Here is a 12,795-nt window from a genome sequence, read left to right on the forward strand (position 1 = left end):
CACACATTGCTTTCATGAACAAATGTTACATATATTAAAATCCTAGCTAATATTTACTATTATGAGTAATGACTGAGGCCATTAGCCTAAATGGATAAATAAACATGATGTTTTAGGGCTGGGTGCAGTGGCTCAGGCCTGTAATCTTAGTCCTTTGGGAGGCCGAGGAGGGCAGATCACTTGAGGTAAGGAGTTTGAGACCAGCCTGGCCAATATGGTGAAACCCCATTTCTACTAAAAGTACAAAAATTAGCTGAGTGTGGTGACGTGCACTTGTAATCCTAGCTATTCAGGAGGCTGGGGCACGAGAATCACTTGAACCCAGGATGTGGAAGTTGCAGTGAGCCAAGATCACGCCACTGCACTCCAGCCTGAGTTACAGAGCAAGACTTGTCTCAAAAAAAAAAAAAAAAAAAAAAAAAAACTGAGGAAACATGATGTTTGATATAGTCAAGTAACAAGGGGTAAAACAAGTTGGAGATGTTGATCAGTCATAAGGTGGTTTTTCTAGGAGGATTTGGCTGTGTTTCACCTACTCAGTTACATGAAATCAGCTACACATTTTCTCCCTGGTTTGCAGCTACAGAACAGCAGCAGATAACACTTAGGGATTAGCATGTGCATTTGGCAATAGGCACTTGCTTTTTATTGTTAAAACCAGCTCATGAAATTTACCATTAGACTTTAGTTCCAAATTCTGCTTCCACTTTATTGAAGGGATTTTTCCTTACTGAGCTACCTGATTGCCTTTAGAGATTCTGCTTATCTAGCCTTTCCTGCCTTATCTTCTCTATCAAAACAATTGAGTTGGCTGGGCATAGTGGGTCACACCTGTAATCCTAGCACTTTGGGAGGCTGAGGCAGCAGGATCACTTGAGGTCAGGGGTTCAAGATCACCCTGGGCAACATAGTGAGACCGTGGGCAACATAGTGTCTCTACAAAAAATAAAACATAAAACAATTAGCCAGAGAATAATAGTGCATACCTGTAATTTCAGAAACTTGGGAAGCTGAGGTGGGAGGATTGCTTGACCCCGGGAGTTTGAGGCTTCAGTGAGCTGTGATCGCACTGCTGCACTCCAGCTTGGGCGACAGAGTGAGACCCTGTCTCTAAAAACAAAAACAAACGGTTGAGCTATAATTACTGCAAATTAAAATTTCATTCCTAATGAGAAAGTTTGTTTCTCACTGTTGTCAAAACGAATTTTCTTCGTAAACTTCAGATATATTTGTCTCATCTTTTTTTTTAACCAGGTAAATGAGTTTCTTGCAATGACAGATGAACAGAAAACAGCATTAAAGTGGCAATTTCTCTTGGAAAGAAGCAAAATTTATTTAAAAGTTAGTGCATTTTATAGTGCTATATTATTCTATATATTTATTATTCTATATATTCAAACCATAAGAAAAACCTAGATAAATTTGGGAAATTTATTATTTCTAATGCCCAGTTCCCAGATGTGCATAAGGACTCAGCTACCCTAAAAACAAAAGAAATAACCAGGGTTTTTTTCATATTGTATAAAGGAGTTACCAAAGACATCAAAGAAAATAGACCAACAAAGAAAATATCCTTTAAGGTTAAATCCAAAAGAGGGGAAAACGCTTTAAAATCAGAGCTCCCGGGTGCAAAAGTGCACACCCGTCATCCCAGCTACTTGGTAGGCTGAGGTGGGAGGATCGCCTGAACCCAGGAGTTTGAGGCCAGCCTGGGCAACATAGTGAGACCCCTCTCTTGGCCCCTGAACCCCAAAAGGTCAGACTAGGTTGTCCCCACCCCCACCCCGCCATGGTGTTCTCTTCGCGTAACGAGCAGTGTGAAACAGCACAGTTAAGTGCGTGGTTATTGGTGAGAGATTTGGTCTGAATCCTAATCCCGCCACACCTCAGCCTGTGAGACCCTACGGAGGTTAATTAAGTTTGCTAACCTGCAAAATTCCGTGATCCTCCAACTCTGAAGGGCCACAGCTGCCTCCTGAGGCACTTCAGTGTTGGAGGATCCTCGAGTCTTAGTGTTCAAGGTGTCAGAGGGGGAAAAGTGCAGCCAGACAAACTCCCCTGCTGCAGATGAGAAAAGTGGGACCAAGAAGTCTTGCCACGGCCGGGCGCGGTGGCTCACGCCTGTAATCCCAGCACTTTGGGAGGCCGAGGTGGGTGGATCACGAGGTCAGGAGATCGAGACCATGCTGGCTAACACGGTGAAACCCCGTCTCTACTGAAAATACAAAAAAATTAGCCGGGCTTGGTGGCGGGCATCTGTAGTCCCAGCTTCTAGGAAGGCTGAGGCAGGAGAATGGTGTTAACCCTGGAGGTGGTGGAGCTTGCAGTGAGTGGAGATCGCGCCACTGCACTCCAGCCTGGGCGACAGAGCGAGACTCTGTCTCAAAAAAAAAAAAAAAAAAAAAAAGTCTTGCCACTTGCCGTGGGTCACAGGTAAGACTGGACCCAGCCAGCCTCGTTGCTTCACTTCATGGTTCTCAACTCTTTTCTCTTGTGTTGTCCTGCAAGTCAATGTGCTTCCGTTTGTGTGGGTTATATCTACTGATACTTGCTCTACTGGAGCTTAATACTGAAAAAAATTTAAAACATTCTAGAGCACACATTCCATTTGTGTCAGACTAACGGTATCATGAAGCCTCTAGAAAACATCATGTGCTGATGGGAGAATTAGTATTATTATGAAATTAGTTTTCATCTCATGGACGTCCTGCAGGAGCATTTGTGAATGCCGCATCTCCTCCATCTCAGCCTCATAAGCAGGTTTTCCCATTTTCCATGGCCACCAGCACATCCGAATAGTTTGCAGACATGGAGTCTCCAGTGGCCTCACCAATATTTCTAGGACCTTGGCTTAAGGCCTCTTCACTACCAGGCCAAAGGAAAGAAAAGTTGCAGTAAGATGCTGCATCTCTTCAATGGTTAGCATGGGCCCCTAAGTACTATCTCTTTGCAAGTCAGGGCACACTCAAGTCCTTGACCGACCCTGTATGCTTTGCCTCCAGACAGGAGGCACCACTTGCTAATGAGTCGGATCAACTTAAGTTCATGGGAACTTAAGAGTTTTCTAAATTTGATTCAAATACAACAATGAATGACCCTCAAGTGGATACTGCACTTTCCCAGAGAATGTGTGTAACAGATGTTCCAGGTGGCTTTAACAAATATTCACAATTATGGACAAGCTGCTTGGTGCGTTAGGTAACACAGTATTTTACAAATAAAAAGATGTAAAATCCAAAACCAAAATCCAAAAACCATGATGCATACAAAAATAAAATAACACATGTTGAAAACTCATTAATTAATGAGGGAACCAGTAAGATATAGGGAAAAGAAGGATTCAAAGGGAATTGGTTCATGACCAGCCTGTCCAAGATGGTGAAACACTGTCTCTACTAAAACTATAGAAATTAGCCGGGCGTGGTGGCAGGTGCCTGTAATTCCAGCTAGTCAGGAGGCTGAGGCAGGAGAACCACTTGAACCCAGGAGGCGGAGGTTGCAGTGAGCTGAGATCTCACCGCTGCACTCCAGCCTGGGTGACAGAGTAAAACTCTGTCTCAAAAATTAAAAAAAAAAAAAGAAGTAATTGGAAGAATAGATACATAGGCAGGCAATGCAAAATGCTGGATGGGTTTGCTTGTAGATGAACCACTGGGCTCCTCTACAGGGCAGAAGCAGTGCATCTTCACTCAGACTTCATGGGGATTCCATGAGCAGGGTCATTCGAATCACTGTCAGCTTTCTACAACCTAGTTCTAAAACAGCTCAGTCCGTGCAGTGGGAGGTGTAGCTCCTGTAGAATCAGATAGCTCTGAACGTGTTCTAGCCAATGCCAGACTACTATGACATTCCATCGAAAGGATACCCACTTATTGTTACTGCCCATTTAAAGCCTTCTACAGTTTTCCTGACGTTGGTACTTTTTTTTCACTCAGTCTTGAAATTAAAGTGGTTTATAAGTCCTTCCACTCTATATTAAATAAAATGTTGGTTAAAGTGCTGTATAAATTGTAAAAAACAAGACTATTAAAATAAGACTATTATTAAATTATGTCATCATATTCCTGTAGTCTCACAGATTGAGTCCCTGCTACAGCTTAAAGTCTATCACAGTTGGTAGTTTGAACACACAGTAAGCCCTTTTTCCTACGTTATACTTTCTTTTTGTTTGTTTTGAGACAGAGTCTCTCTCTGCTTGCTCTGTCACCCAGGCTGGAGCGCATGGTGCGATCACAGCTTACTGCAGTCTCAACTTTACCAGGCTCAAGTGATCCTCCCACCTCAGCCACCGAGTAGCTGGGACCACAGGTGTGCACCACCATGCCTGGCTAATTTTTATATTTTTAGTAGAGACAGGGTTTCACTTTGTTGGCCAGGCTGGTCTTGAACTTTTGGCCTCAAGTGATCTACCTGCCTTGGCCTCCCAAAGTGCTGGGATTACAGGTATGAGCCACCTCACCCAGCCCTGCATTAGACATTTTTTTGGGGGGCAGGGGGACAGAGTTTCGCTCTAGTTACCCAAGCTGGAGTGCAATGGTGCAATCTCTGCTCACTGCAACCTCTGCCTCCTGGGTTCAAGCGATTCTCCTGCCTTAGCCTCCTGAGTAGCTGGGATAACAGGTGTGCGCTACCATGCCCGGCTAATTTTTTGTATTTTTAGTAGAAATGGGAGTTTCACCATGTTAGCCAGTCTGGTCTCGAACTCCTGACCTCAGGTGATCCGCCCGCCTCGGTCTCCCAAAGTGCTGGGATTACAGGTGTGAGCCACTGCGCCCGGCCACACTAGACTTTTTTTTTTTTTTTTTTTTTGAGACGGAGTCTCGCTCTGTGCCCCTGGCTGGAGTGCAGTGGCGCGATCTCGGCTCACTGCAAGCTCCGCCTCCTGGGTTCCTGCCACTCTCCTGCCTCAGCCTCCCAAGTAGCTGGGACTACAGGCACCCGCCACTGCGCCCGGCTAATTTTTTGTATTTTTAGTAGAGACGGGGTTTCACCGTGGTCTCGATCTCCTGACCTTGTGATCCGCCCGCCTCGGCCTCCCAAAGTGCTGGGATTACAGGCGTGAGTCACCGCGCCCGGCCCACACTAGACTTTTAATCCCAACTTTCCTACCTGAGAGAAATAGCATGAAAAGTGACATAAATTTTTATAAAATCTGTCAGAAGCTGGGCCTATAAATTAACTGTACTCTGAGACTGGAACCCTTTCCATCATCTTACAGCTTTAACGGAAGTTTATATTAATATCTGTAAACAAAACTTTCATTGCGGTTCACTATTTGTGATCATTGATTTTTCAACTTGATATACAAGGCGATTTAAAAAACTAACCTTCTGTCTCTTTTTCTGTTTCTCCTTGCAGTTTGTTGTATCACACAGAGCAAGGAGTGGATTGAAAATTAGTGTGCTCTCGTGCAAGCTTGCGGATCCCACTGAGGCAAGCAGAAACTTATCTGGACAAACACGTGTTTAAAATGGCCTAGCATTTTAAACTCTGGAAAAGTGTATGAGCTTTAACTCCGTTTCAAATGGAATCTTAATTTGAAAATTATGGGGAAAACTGCATTTTGTTTACATGTGATGAATATGTTTCTAGAAATTGTTATGGTGGAGCTGGTCTGGGGTGAGTCTGAAGGCCTCTCTCATCTGACCTCCCTTCTCAGAAGGCCTCCTACTGTCTTTGCCTTGTCTCCTCCCAAGTTGGAAAATGTTTACATGAATTAATAAAGGGATTTAATCTTCTACAGATTTGAATGATTTATTTTCTTAAGCCAATTTATTCTTTGTCTTGGTTCCCTGGAAAAAGAGTAGGACCTCAAGCCCCGGGCACGGTGGCTCACGCCTGTAATCCCAGCACTTTGGGACACCGAGGCGGTCAGGAGATAGAGACCATCCTGGCTAACATAGTGAAACCTCATCTCTACTAAAAATACAAAAAATTAGCTGGGTGTGGTGGCATGTGCCTGTACTCCCAGCTACTCGGGAGGCTGAGGCAGGAGAATCTCTTGAACCTGGGATGTGGAGGTTGTAGTGAGCTGAGATCGAGCCACTGCACTCCAGCCTGGGCGACAGAGCGAGACTCCATCTAAAAAAAAAAAGTCAGACCTCTAAAGACTACCTTCTGAGAGCTGGGTGGTGACTCGTCATCCGACAGGATGAGGGCGAGGGGCTCTCTGCACCGGGTGGGAATAGCCGAAGTCGTGGGCAATCCTGTGCGACTGCTTTGAGCACCTGGAGCTTTTCTAGCCCCTGGTCTTCTCTGGTGACACACTAGAGTGCCCAGTGCTTGTGGAGACTTGCTGGCTCAGGACTGACATGACTGAGTCTGAATCAACAGGGAGGAGACCAACTTCAAAAGTTTCATGAGCGTGCCTGGGTCTCAGAACTCTGAGGGGGACCTACTCAGGACATGAGGACGACAGCTGCCATTTTATCTGTTTGCTTTGCAGCAGCCACAAAGAAAACTGCTCAACTTCACACCATTGAGAGTCACTTGCTTCAGGGCACAGACTCCAGCCTGTGAAGACCCACCGCTAAGGTCATTGTTGACCCACATCCTGGGAGGTTTGACCTGGTACTTTAGAAGGCTACACGTCCTCCACGACAGGATTGGAAAAAAGGAAAAAGTGAGTATATGAAACTGTTTCCTAAGGCTGGTGTTGGGAGATAAACTGTCTTGCCAGTCATGTTTTATCTGGCTGTTACCAGATGCGGCCACAGAGGAGGGATGCAGGTTCACCCCTACGTGTCCAAATTGTGGTGATAAGGTAACGAACGACTTGACCTAGTTGTGCAGAACAGGCCTTACATCCTTCCATCCTCCCTTGGGAGAAATGGCGGGGGGGGTTGTGAAGCAAAGTGAATGAGGAGGGTGGATAGGGAAGGAAGGAGAGGAGAGAAGTGAGGGTGCCATGGCTGGTGCTGGCTTGGCTCCCACTGTTGGTTCAGCAAGAGTGGGTATGGTGCCCCCTCCACTGAGCCCCGTGTCCAGGAGCTCAGGAGATGCCACCTTACTTGGTTAATTTTAAAACATTTTGTAGAGACAGGGATCTTGCCATTTTGCCCAGGCTGGTCTTGAATTCCTGGGTTCAAGTGATCCACCTGCCTCAGCCTCCCAAAGTGCTGGGATTACAGGTGTGAGCCACCATGCCCAGCCGACACTTACATTTTTAAGAAAAAGAGGAAAATAATTATATGAAGGTTTTAGCATATTTGAAAGGTAATATAAAACTATCTTGAAAACAAAGATACTATACCAACATTTACACCAAAGGTGCACCCAACAATAGTCTTGTTAAAAAAAAAAAAACTGAGGCTGGGTGCGGTGGTTCATGCCTGTAATTGCAGCACTTTGGGAGGCCGAGGCGGGCAGATCACGAGGTCAGGAGATCGAGACCATCCTGGCTAACACAGTGAAACCCCGTCTCTACTAAAAATACAAAAAATTAGCCGGCCGTGGTGGCGGGCGCCTGTAGTCCCAGCTACTCAGGAGGCTGAGGCAGGAGAATGGCGTGAACCCAGGAGGCGGAGCTTGCAGTGAGCCGAGATTGCGCCACTGCACTCCAGCCTGGGCGACAGAGTGAGACTCTGTCTCAAAAAAAAAAAAAAAAAAAAAGTAAATGGAGGATGCTCCCTGCATCATTGTTTCTAATTAGCAGAGCATCTGAAATGTGTGCAACCTGTTGGGGATGTCCCACCCAGAGTCTCTTCACTTGCTGAGGTCCCTCAGCTTCTATGAGGATCAGAAAATTACCTGAGGAAGCTATGGAAGGGGTGGGGAGAGCAGATACTGGTGCCAACAGACTCCTTGCTTCAGAACTTCCCCTTGGGTTCACCAGCTTTCTGAAGCTGGTATCCAGCGCAGACCACTTTCTTCCTTGGAGTTTACTCCCTGTCCTTTCTGCTTCATTACACTTCTGAGAGCATTCCTTCAGCAAATCATGGGAGCAAGAATCTCTATCTTAGGCTGTGCTTCTGGGGTACGTGATCTAAGATACAGTCATTAAAAAGGGGTACCTGGGCTGGGTGCGGTGGCTCAAGCCTGTAATCCCAGCACTTTGGGAGGCCGAGACGGGCGGATCATGAGGTCAGGAGATCGAGACCATCCTGGCTAACACGGTGAAACCCCGTCTCTACTAAAAAATACAAAAAACTAGCCGGGCGAAGTGGCGGGCGCCTGTAGTCCCAGCTACTCGGGAGGCTGAGGCAGGAGAATGGCGTGAACCCGAGAGAAGGAGCTTGCAGTGAGCTGAGATCCGGCCACTGCACTCCAGCCTGGGTGACAGAGCGAGACTCCGTCTCAAAAAAAAAAAAAAAAAAAAAAAAAAGGGGTACCTGTACTTACATTCACTGACCTGGAAATATGTTCATAATATATTAAGCGGATGTGTAATACTAATTTTTTATAAAAGTCCAATGAACATGTTTTAAAAACACAACAGAAGAACAGATGTCAAGCCATATATTCTGTACAGACTAATATATTATGAAGTGTGATAATGGTCTCACATTTCCATGTAGGAGAATATCCTGATTCTTAGGAGATGTATGCTGAAAGGGCAGAGTGTTTCTGCAGTCACCATCCCAATGCATTTTCAAAATAAGGGTGTGTGTGTGTGTGCGCGCGCATATATATACACACATATAGAGAGAGGTGCGTGTATGTATATATACACACATATGGGGGGGTGGGAGGAAAGGCGAGACACAGGACCAGAGGACAAACAGTGAGTGCTGGTAATTGTTGAATCTATTAAAGGGCATATGGAGTTCATTGTATTAGTTTTTCAACTTTTTCATAGGTTTAAATGTATTCAAAATGTGGAAAAACCTTATCTTCTGAATGCTAGGATTACTATGATTTTAGCATTATCAGGAATTGTCGGACTTGGTGTCTCTGTTTTTGATTCTTGCATCTAAGGACTTCGTGTGCCTACACTTGCAATGCTGATGTCGATGTTTGTGACAAAGCTTGTTCTACCACTGTGGTGAACACTGACCCTGGGGGTACCGTACTCAGTGCTGGCTTGTGCCACCTTACTAGGGTTGCATGTGAGCAATGCTTCTACTTTATGCCTTTGACTTTAATAGTCTGTCAACTTGGTAGATGTATCTCAGCTGAACCTTGTACCTGGTAGCTAGACAAATAATACACTTTCAGCATAAGCACACCCTTTGATCCAGCTCTTCCACTTATGGGAACCTAGCCAACAGCACATGTGCTGATACTAGCAAATCATTAGAGACAATCTCAAGGTCCAAAAATGGAGGCTTGACTTCAGAATCTTATGCAATCCATGAAAATTGTACTGCAGGAATGTGTCAGCTAACAAGGAAAAAGATGGGTCACAATATACAGTGAAATAAGCAAGTTAAAAAATTTTATGGTATAGCTGGGCGCGGTGTCTCATGCCTGTAATCCCAGCACTTTGGGAGGCCAAGATGGGTGGATCACTTGAGGTCAGGAGTTCGAGACCAGCCTGATCAACATGGTGAAACCCTGTCTCTACTAAAAATACAAAATTAGCCGGGTGTGGGGGCACATGCCTGTAATCCCAGCTACTCGAGAGGCTGAGGCAGGAGAATCACTTGAAACCGGGAGGCAGAGGTTGCAGTGAGCCAAGATCACGCCACTGCACTCCAGCCTGGGCAACGAGTTAAACGCCATCTCAAAAAAAAAAGAAAAAAAGCGAAAAAAGAAGAAAATTGTATGGTATGAGCAAACTCTATTTAAAACATTACAATTATATCCACAGATTTGGAAGAACTTGGACTAAATGCTTAACTTCGGCTGTCCCTGGGTAGATGAAATTTTTGGTGTTTTGTTCTAATTGCTAATCTCTATTTTCTTTTTTTTTTTTTTTTGAGACGGAGTCTCGCTCTGTCGCCCGGGCTGGAGTGCAGTGGCCGGATCTCAGCTCACTGCAAGCTCCGCCTCCCGGGTTTACGCCATTCTCCTGCCTCAGCCTCCCGAATAGCTGGGACTACAGGCGCCCGCCACCTCGCCCGGCTAGTTTTTTGTATTTTTTTTAGTAGAGACGGGGTTTCACCGTGTTAGCCAGGATGGTCTCGATCTCCTGACCTCGTGATCTGCCCGCCTCGGCCTCCCAGAGTGCTGGGATTACAGGCTTGAGCCACCGCGCCCGGCCTAATCTCTATTTTCTGACTCTTCTCTAATTACATGCATTGCCAAGCAATGAAAAAAATAATACTAAAAGTAGTTAAGATAGCATATTTAATAAAGAAATCAAATTATGGCAATTCCTCATACTAAATTATACTATAAGCATGGGTTGTAGCATACCTAAATGTCTGATTCTTCTTATGTACCTACTTACAGGATGCAGCCCACATTGTGGTCAAAACTTCAGGTTCTGGTCTTGGGAGAGTGGGTTACATCTTGGCTCTGCCACTAAGCTGAGTGACTTTAGCCAGCCTTCCTAGCCTCTAGATCTGTCTTCATTTGAGTAATGGGTATGGTAGTGATACTACTAACCTTATGGCTTGGTTGAGGGTTACATAACACATGGAAATACAGAATAAACTGCTTGACATGCTGCGTAACAGTATTGTGTTCAATAAATGGTGACCATTATTACTAAATTAGATGTCCTAGGCTTTCTTCAAGGGGCCAGCAGATGATGTGTACACTAACAGGAACCCCTGCCGAAGCCCAGAGGACTCCTCCAGGCATTGATAGCTATGCTGTGCATCTTGCCTAGACTTTTTTTCCGCAGAAAGGTGCAGGCAAGAGCAAAAGCAGCAGTCCCAGGCTATTCAACTTCCACAAAGCCTCCTTATCTCCGGTTGGGAAGTACAGTTGCTGATTAACTCTGTTAATAGAGCACAGTGCTCAGAAGGCTAAAGGTCAAAGACTAAGGTCTAAAGCCCCACAAGGAGGAAATATCCCTCCTCGTCACTACTGGGGAGAAATAAATTAGTAAAGCCGCATACAAGGGAGCACCTTTATTTGGAAAGCAATAATTTCAAAATCATCCCTCGAACTCAGAATCGATGGGTCTGCGTAGATACCCTAAGTAAACAGGTGAAATCTTCATTAATTGTTTGCTTATTAAGAAAAATTTTAAATTAACTGATTACATGCAGGAGTGTTTTTCACATTTCCTGGTAAGAATCACTTGGAACGCTCTGTAAACACAGCTTCACTGGAGATTAATCCTATCAAATGGATTCAGCCAGTCTGGGATGGGCCAGTAATTTGGAAATTATTGTTTTTACAAATGCTTCCTGATGATGACCAAGTCCAAGAAAATTTAGTAAACAATGGAAAGTTATCTGGAACATAATTTTCAGTTTTCTCTGCAGCTTTTAAGTCTTGAACTACTAGAGATAACCCACTGAAAAGTCTTCTCCAATCCTGGTTTACAAAAGGAAACTCAACATTTGGTTTGATAAAATGTTTTCTGAAGAAATACTTTACTTTGGCTGTTTTCATTTCTGGCCTATCCATTCTACTTCACGTTTTCTTGAAGAGTCCATCTTATATGAGTTGAGGCATAGCAATCTAATCGTTTTTAAAATAAATGGTTTCTTTTTATTTTTTTTTGAGACGGAGTCTCGCTCTGTTGTCCAGGCTGGAGTGCAGTGGTGTGATCTCGGCTCACTGCAAGCTCCGCCTCCTGGGTTCACGCCATTCTCCTGCCTCAGCCTCCCGAGTAGCTGGGACTACGGGCGCCCTCCACCACACCCAGCTAATTTTTTGTATTTTTAGTAGAGATGGGGTTTCACCGTGTCAGCCAGGATGGTCTTGATCTCCTGACCTCGAGATCCGCCCGCCTCCGCCTCCCAAAGTGCTGGGATTACAGGCGTGAGCCACCACGCCCAGCCAATAAATGGTTTCTTATTAAAGGATTGTGACATTTAATAGCCGTTGCTTGCTCTTGTCTTTTTCCCTTCTCTCCCGAAACTTGTAAAGAAATAACTCAATATTCTGGCTTTTCCACCTTAAATCTCATACTGACCAGCCCGTGTATGCCAGCCTCGATCTCATCGTTTTCTTTAACCGGTCCAACTCCCTTTGGCGTCCCAGTCAAGATAATATCTCCTTCTTCCAAGGTTATGATCTTAGAAACATAGCTGATGATGTAGGGGATGGAAAAAATCATGGAGGCTGTCTCACCCTCCTGTCTGAGTTCGCCGTTGACCTTGAGCCAGAGCTTCAGCTTGTGAGGGTCAGGGATCTTCTCCTTGGGCACAAACGCGCTGACCGGGCAGGACGCCGTGAAGCTCTTGGCCAGAGTCCAGGGCAGCCCCTTCTTCTTGCACTCGTCCTGCACGTCCCGGGCGGTCATATCTAGGCACAGGGCATAACCGCCCACGTAGTCCATGGCCGCGGCCTCGGGGACCGCGCGGCAGCGTTTGCCCATCACCACGCCCAGCTCCAGCTCGTGGTGCAGGTTGCGAGTGTACGCGGGCATGAGGATGGGCGAGCCCTCGGGCGCGTAGGCCGTGGACGGCTTCAGGAACAGCACGGGCTCGCTCAACACCGCGCTGCGCATCTCCCTGACGTGGTCCGCGTAGTTCCTCCCCACGCAGACGATGTTCTTTCCCCACTCCCAGAAGCGGGACAGTGGCCGGGAGGCTGCCATGATTCCCATCAAGTGCCCCTGTAGTCACGTGCGCTGGGCCGGTCAGCTGATGCCTACGGCACCCCGGAGAGGACCAACTGCCTCGGAACGCCGTCCCCGCAGCGACGGCTCGTTCCATCTCGCGATCTGCCGGGTGCCCGGGCGGCGTGGCGCTCGGCCACCAGGGAGCCGCTCCGCGGTGCCAAAAAAGA

General features: G+C 46.0%; 4 protein-coding genes across 14 annotated transcripts in view; 2 read left to right on the top strand and 2 right to left on the bottom strand.

Moving 5' to 3' along the window:
* The window catches only part of MEIOB (meiosis specific with OB-fold), a 45,835-nt gene extending 40,097 nt beyond the window's left edge, over positions 1–5,738 (top strand). For 3 of the 5 annotated variants that reach the window (XM_050774366.1, XM_050774369.1, XM_050774365.1), the window contains 2 exons: positions 1,255–1,341; positions 5,359–5,738. In XM_050774366.1, coding sequence (XP_050630323.1) covers positions 1,255–1,341; positions 5,359–5,469 — 198 coding nt within the window. In that variant the 3' untranslated portion in view covers positions 5,470–5,738. The remainder of the gene's footprint in view (positions 1–1,254; positions 1,342–5,358) is intronic. The other 2 variants (XM_050774368.1, XM_050774367.1) reach the window with 1 other exon arrangement.
* The window catches only part of NDUFB10 (NADH:ubiquinone oxidoreductase subunit B10), a 197,706-nt gene that overhangs the window by 123,020 nt on the left and 61,891 nt on the right, over positions 1–12,795 (bottom strand). The window contains exon 1 of one of the 6 annotated variants that reach the window (XM_050774583.1): positions 1,783–1,786. The exons of the other annotated variants lie outside the window; for them this stretch is intronic. The gene's annotated coding sequence lies outside the window, so the exon portion shown is untranslated. Of the gene's footprint in view, positions 1–1,782; positions 1,787–12,795 lie in introns of those variants that run through there. 6 annotated transcript variants of the gene reach the window in all.
* The window catches only part of MRPS34 (mitochondrial ribosomal protein S34), a 56,551-nt gene continuing 52,429 nt past the window's right edge, over positions 8,674–12,795 (top strand). Inside the window, exon 1 of one of the 2 annotated variants that reach the window (XM_050774527.1) lies at positions 8,674–8,684. The gene's annotated coding sequence lies outside the window, so the exon portion shown is untranslated. The remainder of the gene's footprint in view (positions 8,685–12,795) is intronic. The other variant, XM_050774532.1, reaches the window with a different exon arrangement.
* FAHD1 (fumarylacetoacetate hydrolase domain containing 1) lies at positions 10,950–12,736 on the bottom strand. The gene has a single exon (XM_050774544.1). It carries the CDS (start codon positions 12,611–12,613, stop codon positions 11,939–11,941), a length of 675 nt encoding a protein of 224 aa, XP_050630501.1. The 5' UTR covers positions 12,614–12,736; the 3' UTR covers positions 10,950–11,938.

The sequence above is a fragment of the Macaca thibetana genome, chromosome 20 (assembly GCF_024542745.1).
Source record: "Macaca thibetana thibetana isolate TM-01 chromosome 20, ASM2454274v1, whole genome shotgun sequence".
In the NCBI taxonomy this organism is placed as follows: Eukaryota; Metazoa; Chordata; class Mammalia; order Primates; family Cercopithecidae; genus Macaca; species Macaca thibetana.